This window comes from Eretmochelys imbricata, chromosome 25, assembly GCF_965152235.1.
Source record: "Eretmochelys imbricata isolate rEreImb1 chromosome 25, rEreImb1.hap1, whole genome shotgun sequence".
Taxonomy (NCBI): domain Eukaryota; kingdom Metazoa; phylum Chordata; order Testudines; family Cheloniidae; genus Eretmochelys; species Eretmochelys imbricata.
Window position 1 is genome coordinate 11,322,474 of NC_135596.1, and position 22,813 is coordinate 11,345,286.

Below are 22,813 nucleotides of genomic sequence, written 5' to 3' on the forward strand. Positions count from 1 at the left end.
GCTACTCTGAAACAAAGCATTATCAGACATCAGGAGGAAGGTCCTGTGGTGAGAATAAAGATGGTGTTGGGAGGAGGCCAGGGGGAAGTAGCCAGGGAGTTGTAGCTGTCACGCAAAGCTGTTACAGAAGCCACTGTAGACATCTGCAATCCACAGGGCCCTGGGCTAGAACCTGGAGTAGAGGGTGGGCCCAGGTTCCCCCCAACTCCGTACTTGATAGTGGAGGAGTTGAACTGGACCGTGGGTTCCACCAGACGGGAAGGTCTCTGGCCCGTTCCCCGATCCACTAGGTGGATCAGCAGAGACTGCGGGGATTGTTCTTCTTCTTTTCCCCATGCTGGACAGTGATGAGGCTGAGTGAACGGCAGGTTTGAGCCATGAAAGTGGCCAAACTGAGGGCTGCCGTGAACCTCTGAGGCGAGAAAATCCGCCAATAAGTGCAGGACCCACCAAGGCAGAGGAGGAACGTTGTCACAGGCCCCTAATGGGGTTTTTAAAGATGCTTAACGCCATCATTAGGCACTAAAAACCTGGCTCAAAGTCCCTGAAGCTGGATTTTGGATCAAGATAGGAACTGCGAGCTCGGATCTGTAGGCTATGCAATAGCTCTCCTGCTTTGCGGACAGACCCCACTGAACGCATTGCTAACTCAAGTGGGTTGTGATACACGTTGCGTACAAGCGTTGGGTTGGGTTTCTGGGCATCCACACCCACTGCTAACTGGGTCTGAAGCACTCCAGCTCTCCCACTTTAACAGAACTTTTAGCCAAACCGCATTCTTTCTGCCCCAGGTTACAATTGTTCTGACTCCTCTCTCACGTGCATATTCAATTGCTCCTGACAGCCTGCAAGGGAAGGCACAGGAAGACTGGAGACAGACATCTCAGCTTACTTATTAGCAGGGAAGCCCCCAAGCCAGCCAGCCCAGCTGTATGCTGAGGAGGCACCAGGCAGAGCAAGGGCCTATGTGTAAATCCAGGAGTTGGGACACCTTCTCTTGAGAGACAGAGTGGCAGTGAAAAGGTTAAGAGCTGGTAGGCATCCATTCTTGGGGCAGGGAGTGGGCTCATTGTTCCAGGACCTTATCAGGCTACCTTGCTGTCTTATCATAATATCCCACCTCAGGGGAGGCAGCATTATCTGGTAGACAGAGCACTAGCCTGGGATTCAGGAGACATGGGTTATAGCCCTGCCTCTGCGACTGGGTGACCTCACAAACCTGCTCCTTGCCTCAGTTTCCCCACATGTACAATGGGGATAATGATACCGACCTCCTTTCTAAAGTGCGTTGAGATCTAGGGATTATTATTATTACTTTGATAGCCCCAGTCATGGTACTCTCTGGGCCATTGAATTAATCCCTGCAGTCACTCCACGGACACTAACGGAGCCATAGCACGGGTGAATTTGCAATCCACTATGGCGACCCAGGAACAGAGCATCCACAGCGGCAGCCTGTTAAGATTAACCGTCTATGTGCTCTCTCCACCAGCCACACACACGGGGCTCACATCTCCTGGTGACACGAGCGCTGGCCTCTGGAGATGCTTTGCCACTCTCATTAGTGCAGAGCAGCGAATAGAAGCCAACAACCCCTCTCGCTACCGGTGCCCAAAGGGCTGTGACAGCCCAATGCCTCGGAAAACAAGACGAGCTCCCTGTTCGTTTTCAAATCAGATTTTTTAATTAAATAAATAACGGCAAGGGGTTTTCAAGGCAGTATCACTTCACAGTGCGGGGCCTCCGGGGGGGAGGGAAAGAGTCCGGCATTGGGGGCAGCTCAAAGTAAATGTGCTTCGTGAGTAAAACCAAACCAAACCAAAAACTGACTCCCTCTCCCCGGCCATTTCCGTCCCTCCCCAGACAGGGCGTGCGGAAAACATGTCACGTTCACTTTAAGCCCCCGCTCGAATCTGTAAACAACATTGAAGAATATAAATAAGAGACATTCTCCCCCCCCGACACACTCCTCATTAGGACTCAAAAATGAAACAAACGAAAGAAAAAACGTTTATCAATTTTCTCCAATGTACCTGGCTGTTGGAGGGGTGCTGGGAGCTCCCCACTCCCTGGAAAAGCCTCAGAGCTTCCCCACACCCTCCCCCTACTCACTCCTTTTCCTTTCAGAAAGGAAAGGCCCCCAAAAGGGAATCACAGCCTGGGGGCTCGGGCCAGGCGCTGGCAGCTCACATTTGTGTCCCGTCTCCAGCAGGCAGGAGTGGTGGGTGGGGAGACCCCCCCCCCCGAGTTAGCACCTCTGTCTCACAAACTGACTTCATGGTCAAGGCAGCTGTACTTTGGAGTTTACCACCTCAGCTGAGCCGGCCAGGGGCAGGGTCCCTGACAGAGTGGGTGACACAAAGCTGGGGTTTGGGTGATGTGAGACGAGGCCGGCTTCTCCGTCACCATGTGCCTTGGGGAGCCACTCCCCCGCTCCAGTGCCAAGTGGGTGTAAAATGCATTGGGACACTAGCACTTTCCACCTTCTTCACGCTCACAGTGAACAGGTGAACACGGCCTGTTTGTTCAGGGGAGGACCCAGCCCACAATGGCCGATAACGTCATTTCAAATCCATCAGCAGCAGAACTAGCTTCAGGGCGGTGGCCTGAAGGCAGTTATTTAAAAAAAAAAAAAGGCAATTGGATGAAGGGCATCTGGCACTGGAGTCCCGAACGGCCGCAGCCTGCAGGAAATGTGCGCATCCGACTGTGTCCGCAGCCCGGAGGACAGCACTGCACGAGCAGCCGCACGCCGCAGTGAAAGGTTCCAGGGCGCGGGAGCTGCCAGAGCCTTTCGCTGCGGTGGGGAAAGGCTCCGACAGCAGGACGCTCCACTGGTAAAAGTAGCAGCACAGACGGGGAGGCGGTTTGGGTGGGTAGCAGCTGCCTAGGGTCTATACTATGGGGGCCGAGGTGTGTCTGGCACTCTGTACCACTTCCCTCAGCGGTGCCTCCCTGTCTACACTGCCACGTGTCGCCGTGCTCGCTGGGTGTGCAGTGTGCGTACGCCGTAAGCGTCGACGCACCGTGGGTGTGCGCGCGCTCCTGGAGGAGTGGGGAAAATTCAGCCAGCAGCAAACCCCAAATCTGCCGGAGCAGCTGAGAGGTAACGGGCTCCTGCAAGCCACAGACGGCCCTGTCTCGTTTGGCACGCTATGCAGTGACTAACGGCCCTGCTGCCATTGGACACAATCTTGGTCACCTCAGTCATGTCTCTCGCAAGGGTAAACACATTCCTTTCTCTTACAAAATAGAGAGTTTCTTTACGTTACATTTTTGAATATCAGGGTTGATGTCCCAGAGGGCTGATGCATCATCTTGCCAGGGCTGTGCTCCGTGTGCTCACACAGGCTGGCAAAGGAGATGATTAGGGTAGACAAGCAGTCCTACCAAGGGTGAGTGTCATATGCTCGGATGGGTTACTAGGGCTGAAAGCTCTCCTTTTCAGGCACATAGCTACACGCCTTGTGCTTGCACAGGATACAAGGGACGTGCCCAGGTTTGATGCACCTGCCTGGCACCTGTGTGGGCCCGTGCTTAGCACCGGATGGGCGGGCTGGTGCGCCCACCTCCTGGCCACGTATACCATGAGCTCAGAGGCAGCCCGCTAGCTTCTGTTTCAGTTTCTGTAGGATTCTAATGTAAGTCCCAAGATCCAACTCACTGATCACTAATACCCTTTTCCCCCAGCTGATCAATGAGTTTGGAACCAGTCAGGCAGTTCTGCAGGCAGCTCATTCAGATTTAACCCTTTTGCAATGCAAACAAGGATTTTACAGACCATGTTGCCCACTGCCAGCCCCGCTAGAAACTCCCTCTGCCACCAATGCAGCCTCATCCCTGGATTCGGGTTCTCCATGGAGCAGCACAACCAATGGTTAAGTGTTGGGAAGGGAAGAGCGTTGAGCAATGTGCAGACAGGCTGCCCACCCTAAATGTTACTTTCCAAGAGCTGAGGCTGTAGTCAGAGGTGTGGGAGGGGATGGGACAGGCTGTTTCTCATCTGGACCTGGCAGTGGAGAAGACAGACGGATGCTGATGGCGCTCTGGGTCTGAACACAGTCTCAATACACATGCCTGCCCCCAGATTAACAAATCAACAGGCACACTACAGCTGTTAGAAAAGAAAAGGTGAGAGAATTACTTCTATTGCAACACAAAATCCGAGGGTGAATGGCCACGCCTGAACACCCCCTCTTTCGGCACAAACACGCCCATCTCTGCATCCAGAGGGCCACTCCAGCCTGGACTGACTGTGCTTCTTCGTGTCACTTTCCTAAGCACATGTACTTCTGATTACGTCCTCCATCCCAGCCCCCAAAGTGCCCACGACACATCCTCATCCTCAGTAACATCCCACTGTGCAACCGGCCTGCCCTAGAGAAAGCCCCCTCTGTTGGGGTCACTGGACACTTCCACTGTCGTCAGGCCAGAGGCTGTCTGAACTGCATGGTGCTGCCTGTGGGGGGGGGCTGGGCTCATGGACTCATCCCCCTACTAAAACCTCCCATCAGCTTTGCACAGGTGTGTCAGACAGCACTAAAGCAGAAAGGTGTTTGGTTTCACTGTAGCCTTGGAAGGACAGACGCCAAAACATCAAGGAGGATGGAAAGACAGATTCCGACCGACAGCTCCAAGCTGGCCCCGTGGAACACGGAAGCCCAGGGAATTCACTCAGTCGGGTCAAAGTTGTAGCTCGGTCTGTGACAAGGTCAAGACTGGAAATTCTCACTGTGACAAAGGCCCCGGGCAGGCCTGGTGAGCAGCCAGGAAACTATTTACATCTCCAATGCCGATGATGCCAAAATCTGTGACCGATAAGGACACTTGAGCAGGGGACACCAGTGCCTCTGGGTCCCTGTCCAAATCCACACGGCCAGAAATTAAAGGCAACCCCTCATTAATGTCTCCGGGGAGAGTGAAGTCCATCGTTATCGTCTCGCCGGAGCTCTGCAATGTCTCCTGCTTCTCTGCCAGGCCCGGTCCTGCCGGTGGCAGCTGATAAAGCCCCATTTCCGAGGGGTTACCTGGATGCCGTGTGCAAGTGGCTGAGATGCCGCCCGAGGACGTGTCCTCTGCAGGGTCAAAGGAACAGTTTGTCTCTGAGGGAGTGCTGCATTCGTAAGCCTGGCCCGACTCGCTCATGCTGCCCAAGCTGCAGGCTGCGCTCTCCACGCTCAGAGGCTCTGCACGACCCAAGGGGCGGAGGAGGAACAGAGAGACAGGGTGAGGAAAGCAGGCGAGAGAAAGCTAGAGTGAGTCCATTGTACACAAATGCAGATAACACTGTACAGGGTCTTATTCACACCCACTGACCAGAACGATCTAGTCAGACTGTACGTGGCCATGATCCCTCGCTCCTTCATGGTATCAGCCAAGATCCATCACAGTTTATCACTGTTATTGCTACTGTTTGCCAGACACTGGGAATGGGGTAGATCACTTGATGATGACCTGTTCTGTTCATTCCCTCTGAAGCACCTGGCATTGACCATTGTCAGCAGACAGGATACTGGGCTGGATGGACCATTGGTATGACCCAGCATGGCCATTCTTATGTGGTTCCCCTGTGTGGGATGCATGTGTGGAGTGGGGAGACTGGGAAGACAGTTCATTGGGGACGGGGGGGGAACGCACGTACATCAGTGCTTCTATGGAAATTCAGATGATCCTCTGATGTGACTCTCCAAGATGCGCCTGATGCTAGGAACCCCCATCCCCAAACACACCCCAGGGTGTTTTTCCCCCAGACGTGGACATGCAAAGGTCCAGGTTTGTTAGGAGATGGTAAGAGAGGCAGATTATTCCCCACTCCTTTACATTCTCCCCAGAGCTCACCCTTAGCGCTAAACTCCCAACCTCATGCTCTGACCGTGGAATGGGCTGATTTAGTGACAGACAAGGCCCCTCCCTTAGCACTGAGCCCTTTCCTGCTGTGCGGGTGTCCTCTCAATGGTTTTCCCAGGACCTGCTTCCAACCAGGGGAACTTAAGGAGCTACGATAACAGGCGCATGCCTGCAAATAAGCCATGGGAAGTCATGAGAGAAGGACAAACGGAAGCTCCGTACCCCAGAGCAGTGGGAAGGAGAGGCCTCCATCCTCCAGCTCTGGCACTGGAGGAAGGCAAAGGAGTTACCTGCACTCTCAATTGCTAGGTGATCTTGATTGAAGCGAGAGTCCAGGCAGCTGGTGGCAGAGGGAATCGGTGGGGAGTTCCGAGAGCGGGTGGCATTTTCCGCCTCACCCCCATCCAAGTCGTTATCCACGTAATCCCTGCAGGGGGAGAGATGACGCTGTGACCATCCACTCAGTGGGGTTAAGCAGGTGGGGGAATCAACAACTCTCCCTAACACGCTGCCAAGGGACAACGCAGGAGGTAACAAGGACATTCTCAGCACCATACACAGGGAGCAATCAGCAACAGGCTCGCTGTGCAGAAAACATCCTTCCCCTCAAGGTCTGTGGGGCCCCTTCTGTTCCTGCATGGGCACAACCCCCCTGAAATCGGTGGAGCTAAACCAGTTCATGTGAAATCAGAATTGGGCCCTCGCAGGTTCCAACACTTGCTGAACTCTGCAATCCCAGAGACCTACGGACTTCTCTTCCTCCCACAGTGTACTCAATGGGCAAACACTCTCCCCAGTGAGACGGCCACTGCACAGAACTGCTGTCTTGGCCTGCTGCAGGGTCAGCATGCTGGCAGACAGAGCTGGGTGGGAAATGGCTTGCTGGTCCCTGGAAAATTGTCAAGATTTTGACATTTTTTCTTATTCCGAAGTGGGACAAAAGATCAACATCTCAAAAACATTTGCTAACCAACAAGCAGAGAAATTTTTGGGCTTGGGTCCAAAGCTTTGTTTTGACATTTTTAAAACATTTTGTTTCAATTTCGACCTTCTTTTATTCCAAAAAATGGTTTTTATTATAACGAGCTTATATTTCTATCCAAAAAATCATTTCAAACAAAAACAGAATTTTTCGGTTAAAAAAAAAAAAAAAAGTCAAAACGGGATGTTTCAACAATTTTGAAACATCCTCTCCTTTCACATTTTTCGAACTGAGATACTGGCCCAAGCCTACCGTTTCCCACTAAGTTTCACCTGTGATTAGTCGTTTTCCAACAAAAAACATTTCCTGGAAAAATGCCCTCCCAGCGCTACTGGCAAATGGCTGCTTTCCTTTGTGGTGGGACAGTGGGCTACACTCTGTATGCAACGTGTGCATCAGTTGGCCTGCCATCCCCGAGCACCCTCCCAACGAGAAGACCTATCTCATGAGGTTTATGGTGGGGAGCGTTATTTTAAGATCAAGGTCCCTGAAACAGGGAGTTGAGTGAAACAGTGAGCCTTGCTGGTAAGTAACGTTTACTAATCTTAGTCTGAGAATATTCCACGCACGTGGCTTCAGGGTGGAGGACATACTTCTTCCTTCCGAAGCGAGTCTGCTGGGTGAAGTAGTCATAGCGCTCCGACTTCTTCCACATGTAATAGTACTCCACGCACTCTCCCACTGACCGGGTGCGGACCTGCAGGGAGCGATTAGTCAGAGTCCCTCCATAAAGCCCCAAAGGCTTTACGAAGGGTCAGTACCATCACCCCGCTTTGCAGATGGGGAAACCAAGTTCATTCAAGTGACTTGACCCAAGTCGCATGGTGAGTCAGTGGCAGGAACTGGAATCTCTTGACTCTCAGTCTTGTGCCCTATTCATTGGATTACATGGCTCCCCTTTCATCCCGAAGGATCCCACTGAACTCTACAAACAACCCACACCCTGCAATCACTGACCCCCAGAAACATTGCGATGGTGAAGACAGTTTGCAAAGCACTTTGAGATCCTCAGCTAGCAAGTGCTAATTTTTAATAAATTAAGCCTCGCAATCTCTTATGGACGTCCGTATTGTTTTCCCTGTAGTGCAGATGGGAGAAATCAAGCAAACAGTGCTGATTACCTGCACTGGACCCATGCACTTGACAACGACCACACAGCAAATCAGCTGGGATTAGAACTTTTAGCAGTCCCAATTTCCCCAGATTAAGTAAGGTTTAATATATGTTCCCAGCACTAGCATGCACTCCTGCAGCTCCTCTCAGTCTGTGACACAGAAACATGAATCTTTACCTTGTTAGCTTGTATGAGATGGAAGTTTTTCCCGTGGACTCTAAACCCGTGTTCAAAGTTTCTGCATTCTTCCTCGCTCCAGGCACAAAGCTCATCTGCAGCACAGGGAAACAGGATGTTAGGAGTTCCACAGAACCCCAGGGTTACTGAGAGACAGACACGTCCAGGGGCTGCTGGAGTTGCAGAAGGAATCTGGACATTTGGGATACAGCATGCAAGAGAATCTGAACAGTTGGGTATCTCACCTCTGATGACCTTCACGTTGAATCGCAATCTCCGCAGTGCCTCTTCTGCATTGAAGTTACATTTAACCAGTTCATATAGAGCCTATGCAATGTAATAAAGAACTGCTGATTACATGCACTGGCCGCATATACCACTAACCAACTCAGCTGTGACTCACTGCACCTGCCCAAACAGCACGTTCTCTTCTGGAGCCACTTATCTACACCGCCCCACTTGGACCATCAGCAAGGACTGCTCCACAGTTCGAGGCTCTAAATTATGAAGCACGGGGCTATCCTGGGAGGAGTCTAGAGACAGTAGGTGTGCATGTGTCCTCATACAGCTGTAATTAAAATACTAGTCTGAACGGGCCAGTTCAGCAACCTGGTGGCAACACAACCCACATGGAGTATTTGAGGCAAGTCCCGAGCACTCCTTTTGCTCCTCAACCCAGCAGGAGGCAGTAGAAAGCAGCAGGCTCAGCAAGAAAGGTTCCCTCTGTCTGATCCATGGAGCAGCAGTGATGGGCCCCAGAGGGAGATGTATCATCTAGAAAGGAGGTCTCACTCACCCAGGGTCTTTGTGAGAGCCACTCCCTCCCCTCTGAAACAAACAAGGGATCAATTCTGAAACTCCCTGCTGATACTTCCTGCTCCCATGGCCAGTGCTACTTGACTTCTGTCCACAACACTAAGACAACAGAGAATTTCGTGACTGCACAAAGCCCTGGCTCCCAGGCTCACCTGCTCATTGTCCTTCACCATCTCTCCATCTGACAGACTGGCACTGGAGACCTCGTCCCACCGCCGCTTAACTGCTCGGTACAAGAACTCTTCCACCTCCCGCTCAGGGAGGATGTTTGGGTCCCACAGCAGCTGATCTTCATTCTCGTAGGCTAATGGGAACATCAGGGCATGTCTGAAATGAGCTGGTCAATCCGAGAGCACCCCTGGTTTTCAAGAGGTGGGATGTGGGTGGATCAGAGAGGAAGTCTCTGGGCTCCAGCCTGGCAGTTATGGTCAGAGGGGATGCTCCAGCTGCGAGTTCTTAGATTTGAAAGCCAGGATGTTTTCTCTCCTGAATCTGGAGAGTGTAGGGCTGCTGATCCCAGATTCCCCCTTTCGTCTGATTAGCCCAAGACTGTTGACTGTCAGAGCACAGTGACTCTGTTTGCTCAGGCTTTTCCTGAAGGGGTGGCTGGGGAGACTTTTTGATGCTCAAAACTTCTCTAGCCTTATTAGAGAACATGTTGTCAATTGATGCATGTGGTTTTAAAAGGCCAGATTCTGCAGTGCCCCTTCCTGCTCTGGGCGTAGGAGTGGGAGGGCAAAGGTGGCTTTAAGCAGCCACTGTTTCTGTCAAATTCTGGCCTGGGCATCCCCCTGACTGCTCCCACTCTCACACATTGGCACACGGCTGTGTATTGTGCTCTAAGAACATAAGAACGGCCATACTGGGTCAGACCAAAGGTCCATCTAGCCCAGTACCCTGTCTTCCGACAGTGGCCAATGCCAGGTTCCCCAGAGGGAAGAACAGAACAGGTAAATCACAGGGTGATCCATCCTCTGTCGCTCATTCCCAGCTGCTGGCAAACAGAGGCCAAGGACACCATCCCTGTCCATCCTGGATAATAGCCATTGATGGACCTATCCTCCATGAATTTATCTAGTTCTTTTTTGAACCCTGTTATAGTCTTGGCTTTTAAAACATCTTCTGGCAAGGAGTTCCAGAGGTTGACTGTGCACTGTGTTGAGAAATACTCCCTTTTGTTTGTTTTAAACCTGCTTCCTATTAATTTCATTTGGTGACCCCTAGTTCTTGTGTTATGAGAAGGAATAAATAACACTTCCTTATTTACTTTCTCCATACCAGTCTTCATTTTATAGACCTCTATCATATCCCCCTTAGTCGTTTCTTTTCCAAGCTGAAAAGTCCCCGTCTTGTTAATCTCTCCTCAAATGGAAGCCGTTTCATACGCCTAATCATTTTTGTTGCTCTTTTCTGAACCTTTTCCAATTCCAATATACCTTTTTTGAGATGGGGCGACCACATCTGCACGCAGTATTCAAGATGTGGGTGTGTCATGGATTTATACAGAGGCAACATGATATACTCTGCCTTCTTATCTGTCCCTTTCTTAATGATGCCCAACATTCCGTTTGCTTTTTTGACTGCTGCCGCACATTGAGTGGATGTTTTCAGAGAACTATCCACACTGACTCCAAGATCTCTTTCCTGAGTGGTAACAACCAATTTAAACCCCATCATTGTATATGTATAGTTGGGATTATGTTTTTCCAATGTGCATTACTTTGCATTTATCCACATTGAATTTCACCTGCCATTTTGTTGCCCAGTCACCCAGTTTGGTAGCTCTTCACAGTCTGCCTGGGACTTAACTATCTTGAGCAATTTTGTATCATCTGCAAATTCTGCCACCTCACTGTTTACCCCTTTTTCCAGATAATTTATGAATATATTAAACAGGACTGGGCCCAGTACAGACCCATAGGGGACAGCACTATTTACCTCTCTCATTTCTGAAAACTGATCATTTATTCCTATCCTTTGTTTCCTATCTTTTAACCAGCTATATGTTCACAGCAATGCGGGAAATTGTTTAAATGAAAACAAACAGAAAACAAATACTTGCAATGAACTAAAACAACAGGCAAGGAAACAATTCTATTAAGATATAAGGATTGGTAACCACTAGCACCTAATATACTTTTCGTTTGTTTATTTGTTTGTTTTTCAAGACAAAGGGCCTGATTCTCCTTAGCCCTTCACCTGGCATATTCATTTACACCAGAGCAAAGTGAGTGCAGAGAAGGTGTACATCCACTTTGCACTGGTGTTCACATGAAGCATATGGTGCAGGACAATGGAGAACGTGACCCAAGATCTATGGTGCTGAGCACCCTCAGCTCCCATTAACTTCAGTAGGAGTTAAGGGCACCCAGCGCCTTGTAGGATAGAGTCCTAAATGTGAGCTTAAAACTAGTAGGAAGTGAACCCTTTAAACTAACTTGCCCAGAGTCTGCCTGGCATAGATAATGAGGGAGGAAGTGAGTCATTTCTAGAGAGCAGACTCCCGGGTAGCAGACTGCATCTAAGTTCCAGCTAACGGGTGCAGAGTTTTGAGCTAATAAATGATTGGACACAATCTGAAAACCAAAAGCTTCTCTGCTTCTGAGAGATCCTATCTAGCTGGAAATTGTGATCAGCACTGGGGATTTAGGATGAAAATGTATAGATAAATGGTATCGCTTGCCAGTTTGTGAAATATAAATACAATATTACTGTGAGGCATTAATTTTTCTTTGGCCATGGCTGAGACTCACATCCCCAACTTTGCCAAACTCAGACCAATCCATCAGAAATTTCACATGCTTGATATCACGATTTTTCAGGAAAGTTTTGAGGCAAATAAGAAAAAGAGTTTGGCAGACAGAGATTCAAATATAAGACCAACGGTAGGGGAGAAGCAGGATCCATCTCTGCATGAGTTCTGAACCCACAATAAGCTCCTATTGATGATTATTTGTGAAATGTTCGGAGGCGGGGGGGAGGGGAGTAAATTCTCAGGGTAGAAACTTTGTTCACTTGGAATTAAGCATGAAAACAATCTAACACTGCTGTTCAGGAACAAAATCAAGTGAACACTGTTTTCTAAAAACAAAACCCACATCAATTAGAAAGCCTGTAAAGTCAAAGTTTTAACAAAAACCCAAACACCAAAAATTATGGAAAATAAAATAATCTGAAAAATGTTAACTCTGCTGCACTTCACTGCCAGAAATTTAGAGACAATGTGATCCTCAAAGAGCACAGGTCTCTATAAAAATCAATGGCTGGAAGTTGAAGATAGACAAATTCAGAGGAGAAGTCAGGAGCACATTTTTAGCAGCGAGGGTAATTAACCATTGTGGCTGAGTCTCCATCACTGGCAATTTTTAAATCAAAACTGGATGTTTTTCTAACAGATCCGTTCTAGTTCCACCCCAGCTACTGGACTTGAAGCAAAAATAAATTCAGGGAAGTCCTATGGCCTGTGTTATGCAAAAGATCCGACTAGATCAGCACAATGGTCCCTTGTGGCTTTAAAAATCTATGAAACTATATTATCAGAGACTCCAAAAATGAAAGATGCCTTCGTACTTTACCTTCATTGTAAACCTGCAGTGATTACAAACTGCCAGATCATGTAAAGCAAACTGCACCTGTGTTTGCATTGCAAACAGCTAAAACTGCTGGCTCTTTTAGGGCTACACACAGTCCTGTTAAAATACTGGATCACGCTGTGAACCAAAGGAGAGCACATTGGCGACAACTAATCCACCACCCTTTTCCTAAAAGCCCCACTTCTGTTTGGAGGACTGAGTGTTGTTAGACATACAGACATCATATCTAGGGATACAAACCTCAGTGACAGAGCCAACTCTCTGGCAGCAGCTCAGATCAGTGGACCCCATATCCAGAAAAAATACAGCACAAATGTTACAGTCAGAGTGAGGAAGGGCTCTCACCTTTTTCACAGTGCCTGTTTAAGTGGAGGATAGGAACAGCTGCCTGGTACTGAGGTCCAACCATGATCTCCTGAAAACCATCACAGAGAAGGGAATTAATATAAGGCGACTGCGTTATGTGGTTGTACTGGAATCAACTCAGGGACCTGGTGATGAACGAAGCTTAATCTGCCTCACTAAACACACTGGCAGACCACATTGTCCGGGTTCGCTCTAAGGGGATCCCTCCTATTCGTTAGAACAATTATGAAGGGGTTTTCAAACAAATTAGTTTGTGGACCCTCTAATTTGAAGCCTGGTCTCACTGCTGAATATTTATACCAAAAGCTTATGTCATCCAAGGCTGCAGAGGAGGAGAGGCAGTGTGCGTCCAAAGAGGAGTCTACTCTCGTCTTCCACAAGATAGTTCTCCAAAGCCCCATCCTGGGCACTCAACACCAGACCTCACCTCCCCTAGGCTACGAGTTGCCGGTTTGAATTCTGAGGTACAGCATCCCCCTCACTGCGAGGATAATCTCGGCTACAGGCTCCACAGGGCACGCTTTAAGATACGCCTGCCATAGCCTTGCACGGAATGGAAGACTCAGAGGACCGGTGCCCGACACTGAGCTCCCCAAGAAGGCACCCCCGGGGTGGGGTCTCGTGGTTTTCTTGAGCTGCTCGGCTTTCTCACGCTTGAATGCAGAGCATTAGCCCCCCGGGGAGGTGCAGTTGGCTCGGATCACTTACCTTCTTGCACTCGTTGGACGGGATGGAGTCCTCTTCGGAATCCTCAGCCGAGGAGGAGGCACATGGAGAAGAGCAGGGCTCTTTGTCTTCATCAGCCAGGAAGTTTGCTTTGAAGAAAGAGAATTCACTTGTTCAGTTACAAGATGGTTAACACTCAGCCTCAATACCTCTAGATTCTCTCTCCTTCCCTCATTTCCCATCTTGGAGTTGTTTTGAGCCTGCTCCGTTTATTCAGAACAACTTACCCAGATTCTCTTCTGTAGGCAAAATACCCAAGTCCTTGCCACATGAGCAGTGATCACTCAGCAGAGCCAAGGCTCCCAAATTTTGCAGGATTAGGGGTAGAAGCCCAATCAATTATTCCACACTAAGTTCTCCCTTGCTTTGGCTCCCTACAAACCCCCAATATTAAAGTCCGAGGAACACAGTAGTTGCCATACTAGACTGGACCATTGGTTCTACTAATCTGCAACACCCCCTTCTAGATCAGACCACTGGTCCTTCTACTCAGGAATCCTGCTTGCTGTCATACTAGATGAGACCAGTGCTCTCGCTACTCTGAGAGTGGATGCTGCGGAGGGGGCAACTGGCAGTGATATTTCTCAGGAAGGCAAAAAACCCCAACATCCCATGCACTTCACCAGTTGTGTAGTTGCCCCGAAAGTCCACGCTGGGCACGTAACAGAAGTCCTCACCGCCCTGAGGCTATGAGCTGCAGCTGGAGAGAACTGCTTCCTGACCCTACAGCTGATCAGTTCACACCCTGAACCATAAAATTCTACTCCCCTTATCACTACGGCCCAATTCTGTCTGTGCAGTAACATCAGGAGGGCTCAGTTTATCTCCAGCTCCCCGGACCAACCTCAAAAGTTGCTACTTCAGGAATTTCAGTAACCAAAAATTTAAAAATAATTTTAAAAATTGGCCTTTCCTCCTGAGCCATGTCCAAGTACAAAAGGTCCGTTAGAAATCAGGGACACATACAGCCAGGCTGGTTTGGGAAAAGGTCCGACGCATCATGGGACGTGACGGATGGAGTCAGGTCGTCGGCCGAAGACTGCGTCTCCTCCTCTTCTTCCCCTGAAAGCAAATCCTTCGCTATTTGTTCCTTTTAACAACAACAAGAAAGTGAAAAATGTTTTTAAATTTAAAAAAAAAAGGGAGGGGACGCCTAGAGTAAACCATCCCTGGCCAAGATCCCTTCCTCCGTGCATCTCCCCAACCCCACAGGCACTTCCCATAGACCTTCCTTATCCACACCCTCAAAAGACTGTTTCCTTCAGGTTCACTGGGAGAGTCAAGAAGAGAGTGGCTTCCTGCAGATGCTACAGGGAGAAAGGGTAAGGAGCACTTTCTGCAGAGCCCATCCCAGAGTGGGTGACTTTCAGAGGGGCTGGCAGGGAATAAACTTTTTTAGTGGCTCTTATGCTGAGTGGCAGGAGTCCTGGCTTCCCTGGGAATAGAGGGTGATCCAGGTTTTCAGGCAGAGATGAGGCCTCCTGCGAATCTCCCTAGAGTCACACCGCATGCAGAACAGGAGGGATCTACATTCCAAATAGGGTTTGCAGTTTGTTGCTCTTTGTAACAATTACTCTTTCTTTAGTCTCCCCTGAATTTCCTGTTTGTGTTAGCACCTCTGCAGCTGACATTCCCGGTTGCACATGGGGATCAGTGGGTTAGCCAATTCCCACCTGCTGGAATTCAAGCATCTTGAATAAACTAGACCCCTGAATGAAGGACCCAGTAGATGCCCCCCGTTCTAGACCCTACACCAACCTGGGGTGCACTACTTTCTCCCCTTGCTAGCAGCTAGCACATGGCCCAAAGTTGCCCTTACCTTATCCAGGGTCATGTCCGGCAGGTTGCGAGGGATGTCATTGCTCTCGCTGTCCTGCTCTGAGATCGGATCAGATGCCTCATAGCCGTAAAGTGCAAGCAGCTCCTCGAATGGCATTTCACTGCTCTGAGCGAGAGGAGGACAAAGCTTCATCAGGAATGGAACAACCACCGAGTACAACACCAGCTGCAGTAAACACAGAGATATGCAGAGGCAGTCAGGGCAGCTCTGCTCCTCTGGGGGCTGGCTCTGATCTGTCTTTGGCGCTGCTCTATCATGCAGGAAACCAAAAGGTATTGACTAACGGGGCTATGACAAACTGTACTTCCCGAAGCTGTGGACAAACCTGGGAAATTATCCCAAAGCAACAGATTCAAGGGTGGCTTTTTTACACTGGGTTTTCATGCTGGTGAAGAGGTTCCAGTTAACAGCCCTGGAGACTAGATCCCTGTATTTACACAGAGAACAGGGCAGCACAAAGGTCCCTTATGTATACTGACACTGACCTGAAGGTACAGTCTCTGTCAGAGAAGGATGCTCACACTCCATAACCTACTGAATTCTTGGCCTCTTGGCTGCCCACAAAGGAGCCAATAGATGCACCAGTGTTTTCTCAGAAACTGACACCTGTCTATCATGAAGTGGAAGGCATAGCAACAACTCATTTCACATGGACCAGACAGCCAACAGCTTTTCGTCACCAGGGATGCAGACTGGATTTGAACTGGCAACCTAGATAGTGGAGGGCTCCAGAGCTCATGACTGGTCCCTTGGGCAATCTGATCCCCAACATCCAAATGTCAATCTGATCCCAAACATCCAAATGCTTAGGAGACTTAAATATAGTGCATAGCCAGCCGATCTCCCTGAGTGTCGGCTCAGTGGAGATATTTGATCTCAATAATCTATCAAGATAGACAAGAAATCCTACAGATAATTCCCCTTCCCCACCCTTGCTGCCTTTACCTGAGATGCACTGAAACTCTTTTCCAGCTCTTCTAAAGACTTTTCTTTCTCTTGCGTATTTTCTTCCTCCTCCCTCTCTTCTCGTACACCATAGTTCTGTGACAGGATCTCAGCTAGGGTGAATCGGTGGTCAGATGAGCCCATTGACACAACTGCAGGGATTAGAAAGTTGGCCATTAGCCACGCTTGACTGCGGACCACAGCAACAAAATTTGGAGAGACTTCGGGCTGGTCTACCCTTCCGCTTAAGTTGATGTAACTTACATCGCACAGGGGTGTGAAAAAGACACTCCTGAGTGACATTAAGTTACATCAACCTAAGCACTGTCCACACCGGCGCAACGTCAGCAGGAGATGCTCTTCTGCCAGCATAGCTTCCACCAGTAATTATGCCGATGGGAGAGCTCTCTGGTGCAGCTGTGCCAATGTAGTGCTGTAATATAGACTTGCCCTCCGTCGTGTGTGTGTGTGCTTAAGTTCATGTGCATGCCCAGAAAATGTCAGGGGGAAGAGACGAGATGGAAGAGAAATGGGAGTGGGATGGGGAAAACAAACATAAGCACACTCAAGCTGTTGGTACCTGCTGCAGTCTGAAGACCAGGCTCTCCAGGACATAGGTTGTGGGCTGGGTATGGAACCACCCTTGGACTCTGCCTGCCGACCGAGGCCTTCAAAAAGAAATTAACATGAAGGAGAAACATCTTCCTAATAATGTGACACATTTCCAGCCCCCAAATGCAATTCACTTAGTTTAAAAACCAAGTAAAGAGAGCTTCTGATCAGGTGTACTCAAGGACCCTCCCCCCGCAGCCTCCCCTGCCCTGTATTTATCACTTCAGAATCCCTAAGTGCATGCACGGGTGCCTCTTCTTCATCACATCACTGATATCTAGTCTCTCACCAGTTTATTTGAGAACCACAGTCCTTAGGACTTATATTGTCATGAAAGGAGATTTTATCCTGCCACAAACTTTATTCTAAAAGTATATGGCCCTTTTTTTTGAATGTGACACTTCCTTAACCTCTGAGCAATCCATCAGAGGTAGAATCAGAAATGATCTGGCCGCCAAGCAGGACATCTGTCCAAGTGCTTCCCAGCTTCCCTCATTCCAAAGCACTTTAAAGACTCAGAATGGTCACAAATGGCATTAACAACTGAGCAGGCAGGGAGGGAATCCAATGGTTGCAAGCAGCAAGGGTAAGATGGATAATGGATAGGACAGGTGGATGTGAATGTAGGCATCTGCTTTCTGGCAGCCAGTGTTCAGTCAGAAGTTCAAACAGCAATGTGGGCTGCAGTCTGGGTAACAATCCAGAATGCCTGTTATTTCTGGGATTGCTGTATATTTGTTAGGTCTAGGAAGGGAGCAAGTGAGTAATCAACTGACTCAACCATGTTGACTAAGAACATCATAGCTGTGGAACAGAACTGTGGTGTCAATCCCCAAACTGGCATTACTACATTTTAATTAATACATATCATGGCCCTGATCCTGGGAAGTGCTGAGCACTCTCACCATCCATTCAGTCAATGAGAGTTGTGGGCATTCAGCACCTTGCAGGACTGGACTTCAATAGCTTATTTTTTTAAGGAAGCAAAGGATCGGTTGAAATCAAAATGGGAGATCCTCCCTCCCCCATTCTAGATGAGACAAAGTACATATTCTCACTCACACACACAAGTCCTTCCAACCAGATATCAGGTTGCTGGCTTAGAACTAATGCCTCCAAGTCTTAAAAATTTGTAAATCTGGTAGCAGTGCCAGTTATTTTGTTGAAATAATGATGGTGATGATTTTTTATGACTGATGACCTAGGAGGCAGCGGGGTGTTGTCATGAGAGATCCAAGAGCTGAAGCAACCTTGGAACTACTGCTCCTTTGTCTACTAGGCACAATGCAAAGAGAATGCCTTTAGCCTGAAGTGAAACACGCAATGTGTATTGCAATTCACCATCCCCTAGTGTCTGATTATAGAGCAACAAAATCCTCTGGAGACTATCTTGTCTTCTTGCAGAAATAGCGCAGGACCTGTGTGTACTAAGAGAAGGGAGGAGTTTATGAGATAATAAAGGAGAAAGGGGTGAAAAGATTTAGGACTGCGTTTGTTCTAAGATTGGGCATTTCTATGTTTCCTGGGAAACAGGAAGATGGCTCCATATCAAAAGGGAGATGCCCCTCTGCTGGGGATTGATGGGACATGATGAAGAACAAGACTATTTTAATAGATATCCTTCCCGTAAATAACCTTGGTTGTATGAAGATGATCAAGGTGTGGTCTACAATCATTCACTCTGTAGCTTTGGGAACATAATTCAATGTAGTCTCCCATTTCCTGAGACAATCTACTTACGGACTGTATTTCCTCACAGAGGGTTAGTAAGGAAATGTGTTCAAAATGTTTCAAAAATGAAAGTTTCTACTAAGTAATATTGTTCGGTTAACAAATGGTGGTGGGAAAAAATGTCAATCAGAACACTGGATAAATGAGGATACATTATATCAAAGACCATTAGGTGAAATGAAGAGTAACATTAGTTAATAGTAAGATACAAACTAATACTTATGAACATCTTCAGGTTAATGAGGATGAAGAAAGACTCAAAGCTGAAGTAGTAACAGGACACTACTGGACACGGAAACTGCCCGTGCTGAAAATCACCAAGAAGACAATGGTAATAATGAAAGTAAATCAAATCACAATGGTGTATGTGGATTGAGAAGGGACCAAAGAGATGGCAGGCAGAGCCAATGGCCAATTCTTACATCCTAACATAGACATGGATGAAGCTGGATCATACAGATGGCCGACACCATAATTATTTTTGGATTTGAAAGACCAGGTAACCAGAAATCCAAGCAGAGCCAAGCAATGGGTGAAGAAGCAAGATCAGACTCATATGTGTAGATAGTGACCCTCGGAGGGAAATGTTGTTGGTTAAACTGACTGTTAATGGCATGCGATGTAAAATTATTTCTCTCTAACATGAGAGAGAGAGATGCCGTCTGACGCTTAAAATCCTACTGTGAGATAGGGAGTAGAAAACCCAGCAGCATTGCATGGGTCAGAAAAACTGATGTAGATGGCCCCAAGATATGAATGGCTACATCTAGGTCAAGAATGGTACTTAGACATGTTGATGAAGATGCTTCTGTCATTTGTGATGCTGATAGTTCTGATCACATTCCAGAATCCAAGGTGGTCACCTCAGATAATTCTGATAGCGCCCGAGCTGATGCTGAAGTTGGCTCCGCTGCCTGCAAAACTGGATGGCCACCTGGATTAGGACTCTTGGCAGCTTCTCTCTACACAAATCGCTGCTTCTTTTGCCTGAAACTGACCCTCCTCACATGGCAGTTATGAACACATCTGCTGGCTTATCAGACTTAAAAGACTCGAGCATCCCTTCCCTGATTCCAGAGTCAAGATTCCAGGAACTCCACAAAAGATACAGCAACAATGATTTTTAAGAAATGCAGGGATTTTTCCATGCAGTAGTGGATTTCATGCCCTGTCAAAGTTGTTCAAGTGCAATGGTGATTGTGTGTATGTCCAGAGCACTAGCACAGAAAACACCTAAGGCTAGAACTATTCTCACAAGAAAGCGAGACAAATAGAAAGAGGAGGGTTTCCCTTCAGATTTCATTGCTTTAATAACAGTGTTGATTTTTCAGGCAGTTTAGGCCATTCCATGGCCAGGTGAAGTGTACCTCTTAGTGCTGGCCTGTTACAGAACTGCTCCTTGTTGCTCCTGTCTTGTGCACATTCTTTGATGTTTTGGGGAAAGAGTGCTGTTGGCTATTTTCCATTGAGCAAAGGTGCACGTCTGAATCTCACTCATTTTGTAACCTCCACATAGTGAGTTTTTCTCTGCAAGTCCATAAAATTAATGATGGAAAAGACATATTAGGCCATCTGGTCCATCTCCCGCTGGGATCGGTCACAATTTCATTGTGGTGATCCCACATATAGCAAATCTAGTTTGTGGGATGTTAACTGGCCCCAAATTCCCCTTGGGATGCACATCTCATCATAGGGACATCATCACAGTGCTCCGGGACATCGTCTCCATGCCACGTGCTGGGGGTGAACTTGAGGATGCTGTGGTGAAGTCTCAGAATGATGTTTCAGAACAAACACGGTAACGCAACAGGGATACTGCATCCAAGGGCCATTGTGATTGACAAGATGTAATGAGGACAGTCTCACACCAATAGGAAAAACTCCCTGATGTGACATGTTGGTGCAACCGTTGTAGTGTGACATGTGAATGACATCTCGTTGTGGTGGAGAGGATGCCTCCATGAGTGGTGCTCAAGAAAAGCTTGCAATGCAACAGGTGGGCCTCTTGATGGCTTCTCAATGCTATTCTCCCAAGTCAACGTCACAATAAGGATCTTACAATGTGATATCCTGATGCCCCATGTAACTGGTGTGACGCAACAGGGATGATGTTTCAAAGTGACATCAAGACAGAACGGGGGATGACATCACAGTGCGATGCCCCAGCGTAAGCGTGGTAACATCTCTGCATGATGCACCAACATAATTATTGCTGTCTTGACACAATGACACACTCCAAGAGTTCAAGTCCCTCCCATTGAACCATCTGATGCACATGACAACCCCCCCCACCTCCATCCACCCATACTGCCCTCCCCAGCCATTGCCCCCAAGTTCTTACTGCCCCATCTCCATCCCCTTTTGCCCCAATGCCCCCTACCCCCAGCCACCTCCCATCCCTGCCCACACCTCTTTCTGCTCCCTCCAACCTCCATTGCTCCCCATGCCCACAGCTTTTGCTGGGCCTCTCCAGCCGCTGATGATCCAGCTTCCTCCCAGACCTTGCTGCCCCACAGCACCAGCTACCCCCTGCAGCCCCTACTGGTACCCAGCCCAAGATGCCCTGGCTACCCCCACCCATAGACCCATATGCCCCAGCCCCTGCTCCCCGCAAGTCCCTGATGCCCTGGCTACCCTGCAGCTCTTACTGCCCCCTGCCCCAGATGCCCCCCAGCCCAGCTACCCCTCCAACCCCAGCTATCCCTGCCCCATGCCCCCCAGCCCCTGCTCCTCCCAAGTCCCTGACGCCCCAGCTACCCTGCAGCTCCTACTGCCCCCTGCCCCAGATGCCCCCCAGCCCAGCTACCCCCCCAGTCCCAGCTATCCCTACCCCATGCCCCCCAGCCCCTGCTCCCCGCAAGTCCCTGACACCCCAGCTACCCTGCAGCTCCTACTGCCCCCTGCCCCAGATGCCCCCCAGCCCAGCTACCCCCCAGTCCCAGCTATCCTTGCCCCATGCCCCCCAGGCCCTGCTCCCCCCAAGTCCCTGACGCCCCAGCTACCCTGCAGCTCCTACTGCCTCCCGCCCCAGATGCCCCCCAACCCAGCTACCCCCCCCAGTCCCAGCTATCCCTGCCCCAGATGCCCCCCAGCCCACTCCAGACCCTGCTGCCCCCTACTGGCCCCCAGCCCTCGATGCCCCAGCTCCCCCCCAGGCCCAGGCCCTCCCGTCCGGCCTGGGGCCTAGGCCACGGAGCAGCCTCCGGGCCCGGGGGGGGGTCCCTATGAGCCCCCCCCCCCGGGGCCTGCGGGGGTCCCGAGTGGCGACCGCCCCTCCCCCGCCAGGGCCCCGCCCCCCGGGAGGGGGGCCCGGCGGGGTGATGGGGGGAGGTTTGGCCCCGGCTCTGCCCCCCCCCGTTGCCCCCTCCCCCCGGCGCACTCACCTCCGCCATGGCCGTGTGGGGAGCGCGGACGGACGGGCGGGCGGGGGAGCCCCGGATGCGGGGCCGCCCGCTCATTGGCTGCGGCGCCCAGGAGGGAGGGGGAAGGCGCGGGGGGGGGCATATGAGAGAGGGGCGGGGGGGTGAAGTGATGGGGCATGTGGGGCGGGGGAGTTAAGGGGGGGGGTCCGGTGGGGGGAGGGGTTAGTGCAGGGGGGCTACGGCAAACGGTGTGTGTGGGGGGGTAAAGTGACAGGGGAGGGGTCAGGGAGGAGGAGATGGGGGGCCAGGGGGTAGCTGGGGTTGGGAGGGTTGGGGTGGGGGGTTGGAGGGGTCAGGGAGGGGGAGGCTGGAGGGTTGGGCTGGGGGGGTCAGGGGGAAGCTGGGGTGGGGGTTGGAGGGCTCAGGGAGGGGGAGACTGGAGTGGAGGGTTGGAGGGGAAGGGCTGGGCTGGGGGGGTCAAGGGGAAGCTGGGGTGGCAGTTGGAGGTTGGAGGTGGGGGGGCCAGGGGGAAGCTGGGGGGGGTGTTGGAGGGGTCGGGGGAGGCAGGCTGGAGAGGGGAGGTGGGCCAGGGGGGAAGCTGGGGTGGGAGGTTGGAGGGGTCAGGGAGGCTGGAGCGGGGGGAGGTTGGGGTGTGGTGTTGGAGGGGTCAGGGAGGGGGAGGGTTGGAGTGGGGGAGGTCAG

The 22,813-nt window shown here is 50.1% G+C and overlaps 1 protein-coding gene across 4 annotated transcripts; it reads right to left on the reverse strand.

Moving 5' to 3' along the window:
• Positions 1-1,661: 1,661 nt before the first annotated feature.
• Positions 1,662-22,178, reverse strand: MIER2 (MIER family member 2). 4 transcript variants are annotated; one of them, XM_077842179.1, is made up of 13 exons: positions 22,133-22,178; positions 16,987-17,074; positions 16,407-16,558; positions 15,441-15,626; positions 14,588-14,711; positions 13,604-13,710; positions 12,875-12,944; positions 9,089-9,240; positions 8,366-8,447; positions 8,121-8,215; positions 7,399-7,526; positions 6,138-6,274; positions 1,662-5,186 (listed from the first exon to the last, which is right to left on the reverse strand). In XM_077842179.1, the coding sequence occupies exons 1-13, from the start codon at positions 22,139-22,141 to the stop codon at positions 4,729-4,731; spliced, it is 1,788 nt and encodes a 595-aa protein (XP_077698305.1). In that variant the 5' UTR covers positions 22,142-22,178; the 3' UTR covers positions 1,662-4,728. The 4 variants fall into 4 exon arrangements, with proteins under 4 accessions (XP_077698305.1, XP_077698308.1, XP_077698306.1 ...); XM_077842182.1 differs by having other exon boundaries at positions 15,441-15,566; positions 22,133-22,156; XM_077842180.1 differs by having other exon boundaries at positions 7,423-7,526; positions 22,133-22,156.
• Positions 22,179-22,813: the final 635 nt, after the last annotated feature.

Excerpts from the sequence above, each read along its gene's own strand:
- MIER2 (XM_077842179.1), bottom strand. Across the intron at positions 8,448-9,088 it reads TGGTGAAGGACAATGAGCAG|GCTCTATATGAACTGGTTAA; the intron begins GTGAGCCTGGGA and ends TACATTGCATAG. Across the intron at positions 5,187-6,137 it reads CCTAGCAATTGAGAGTGCAG|AGCCTCTGAGCGTGGAGAGC; the intron begins GTAACTCCTTTG and ends TGGGTCGTGCAG.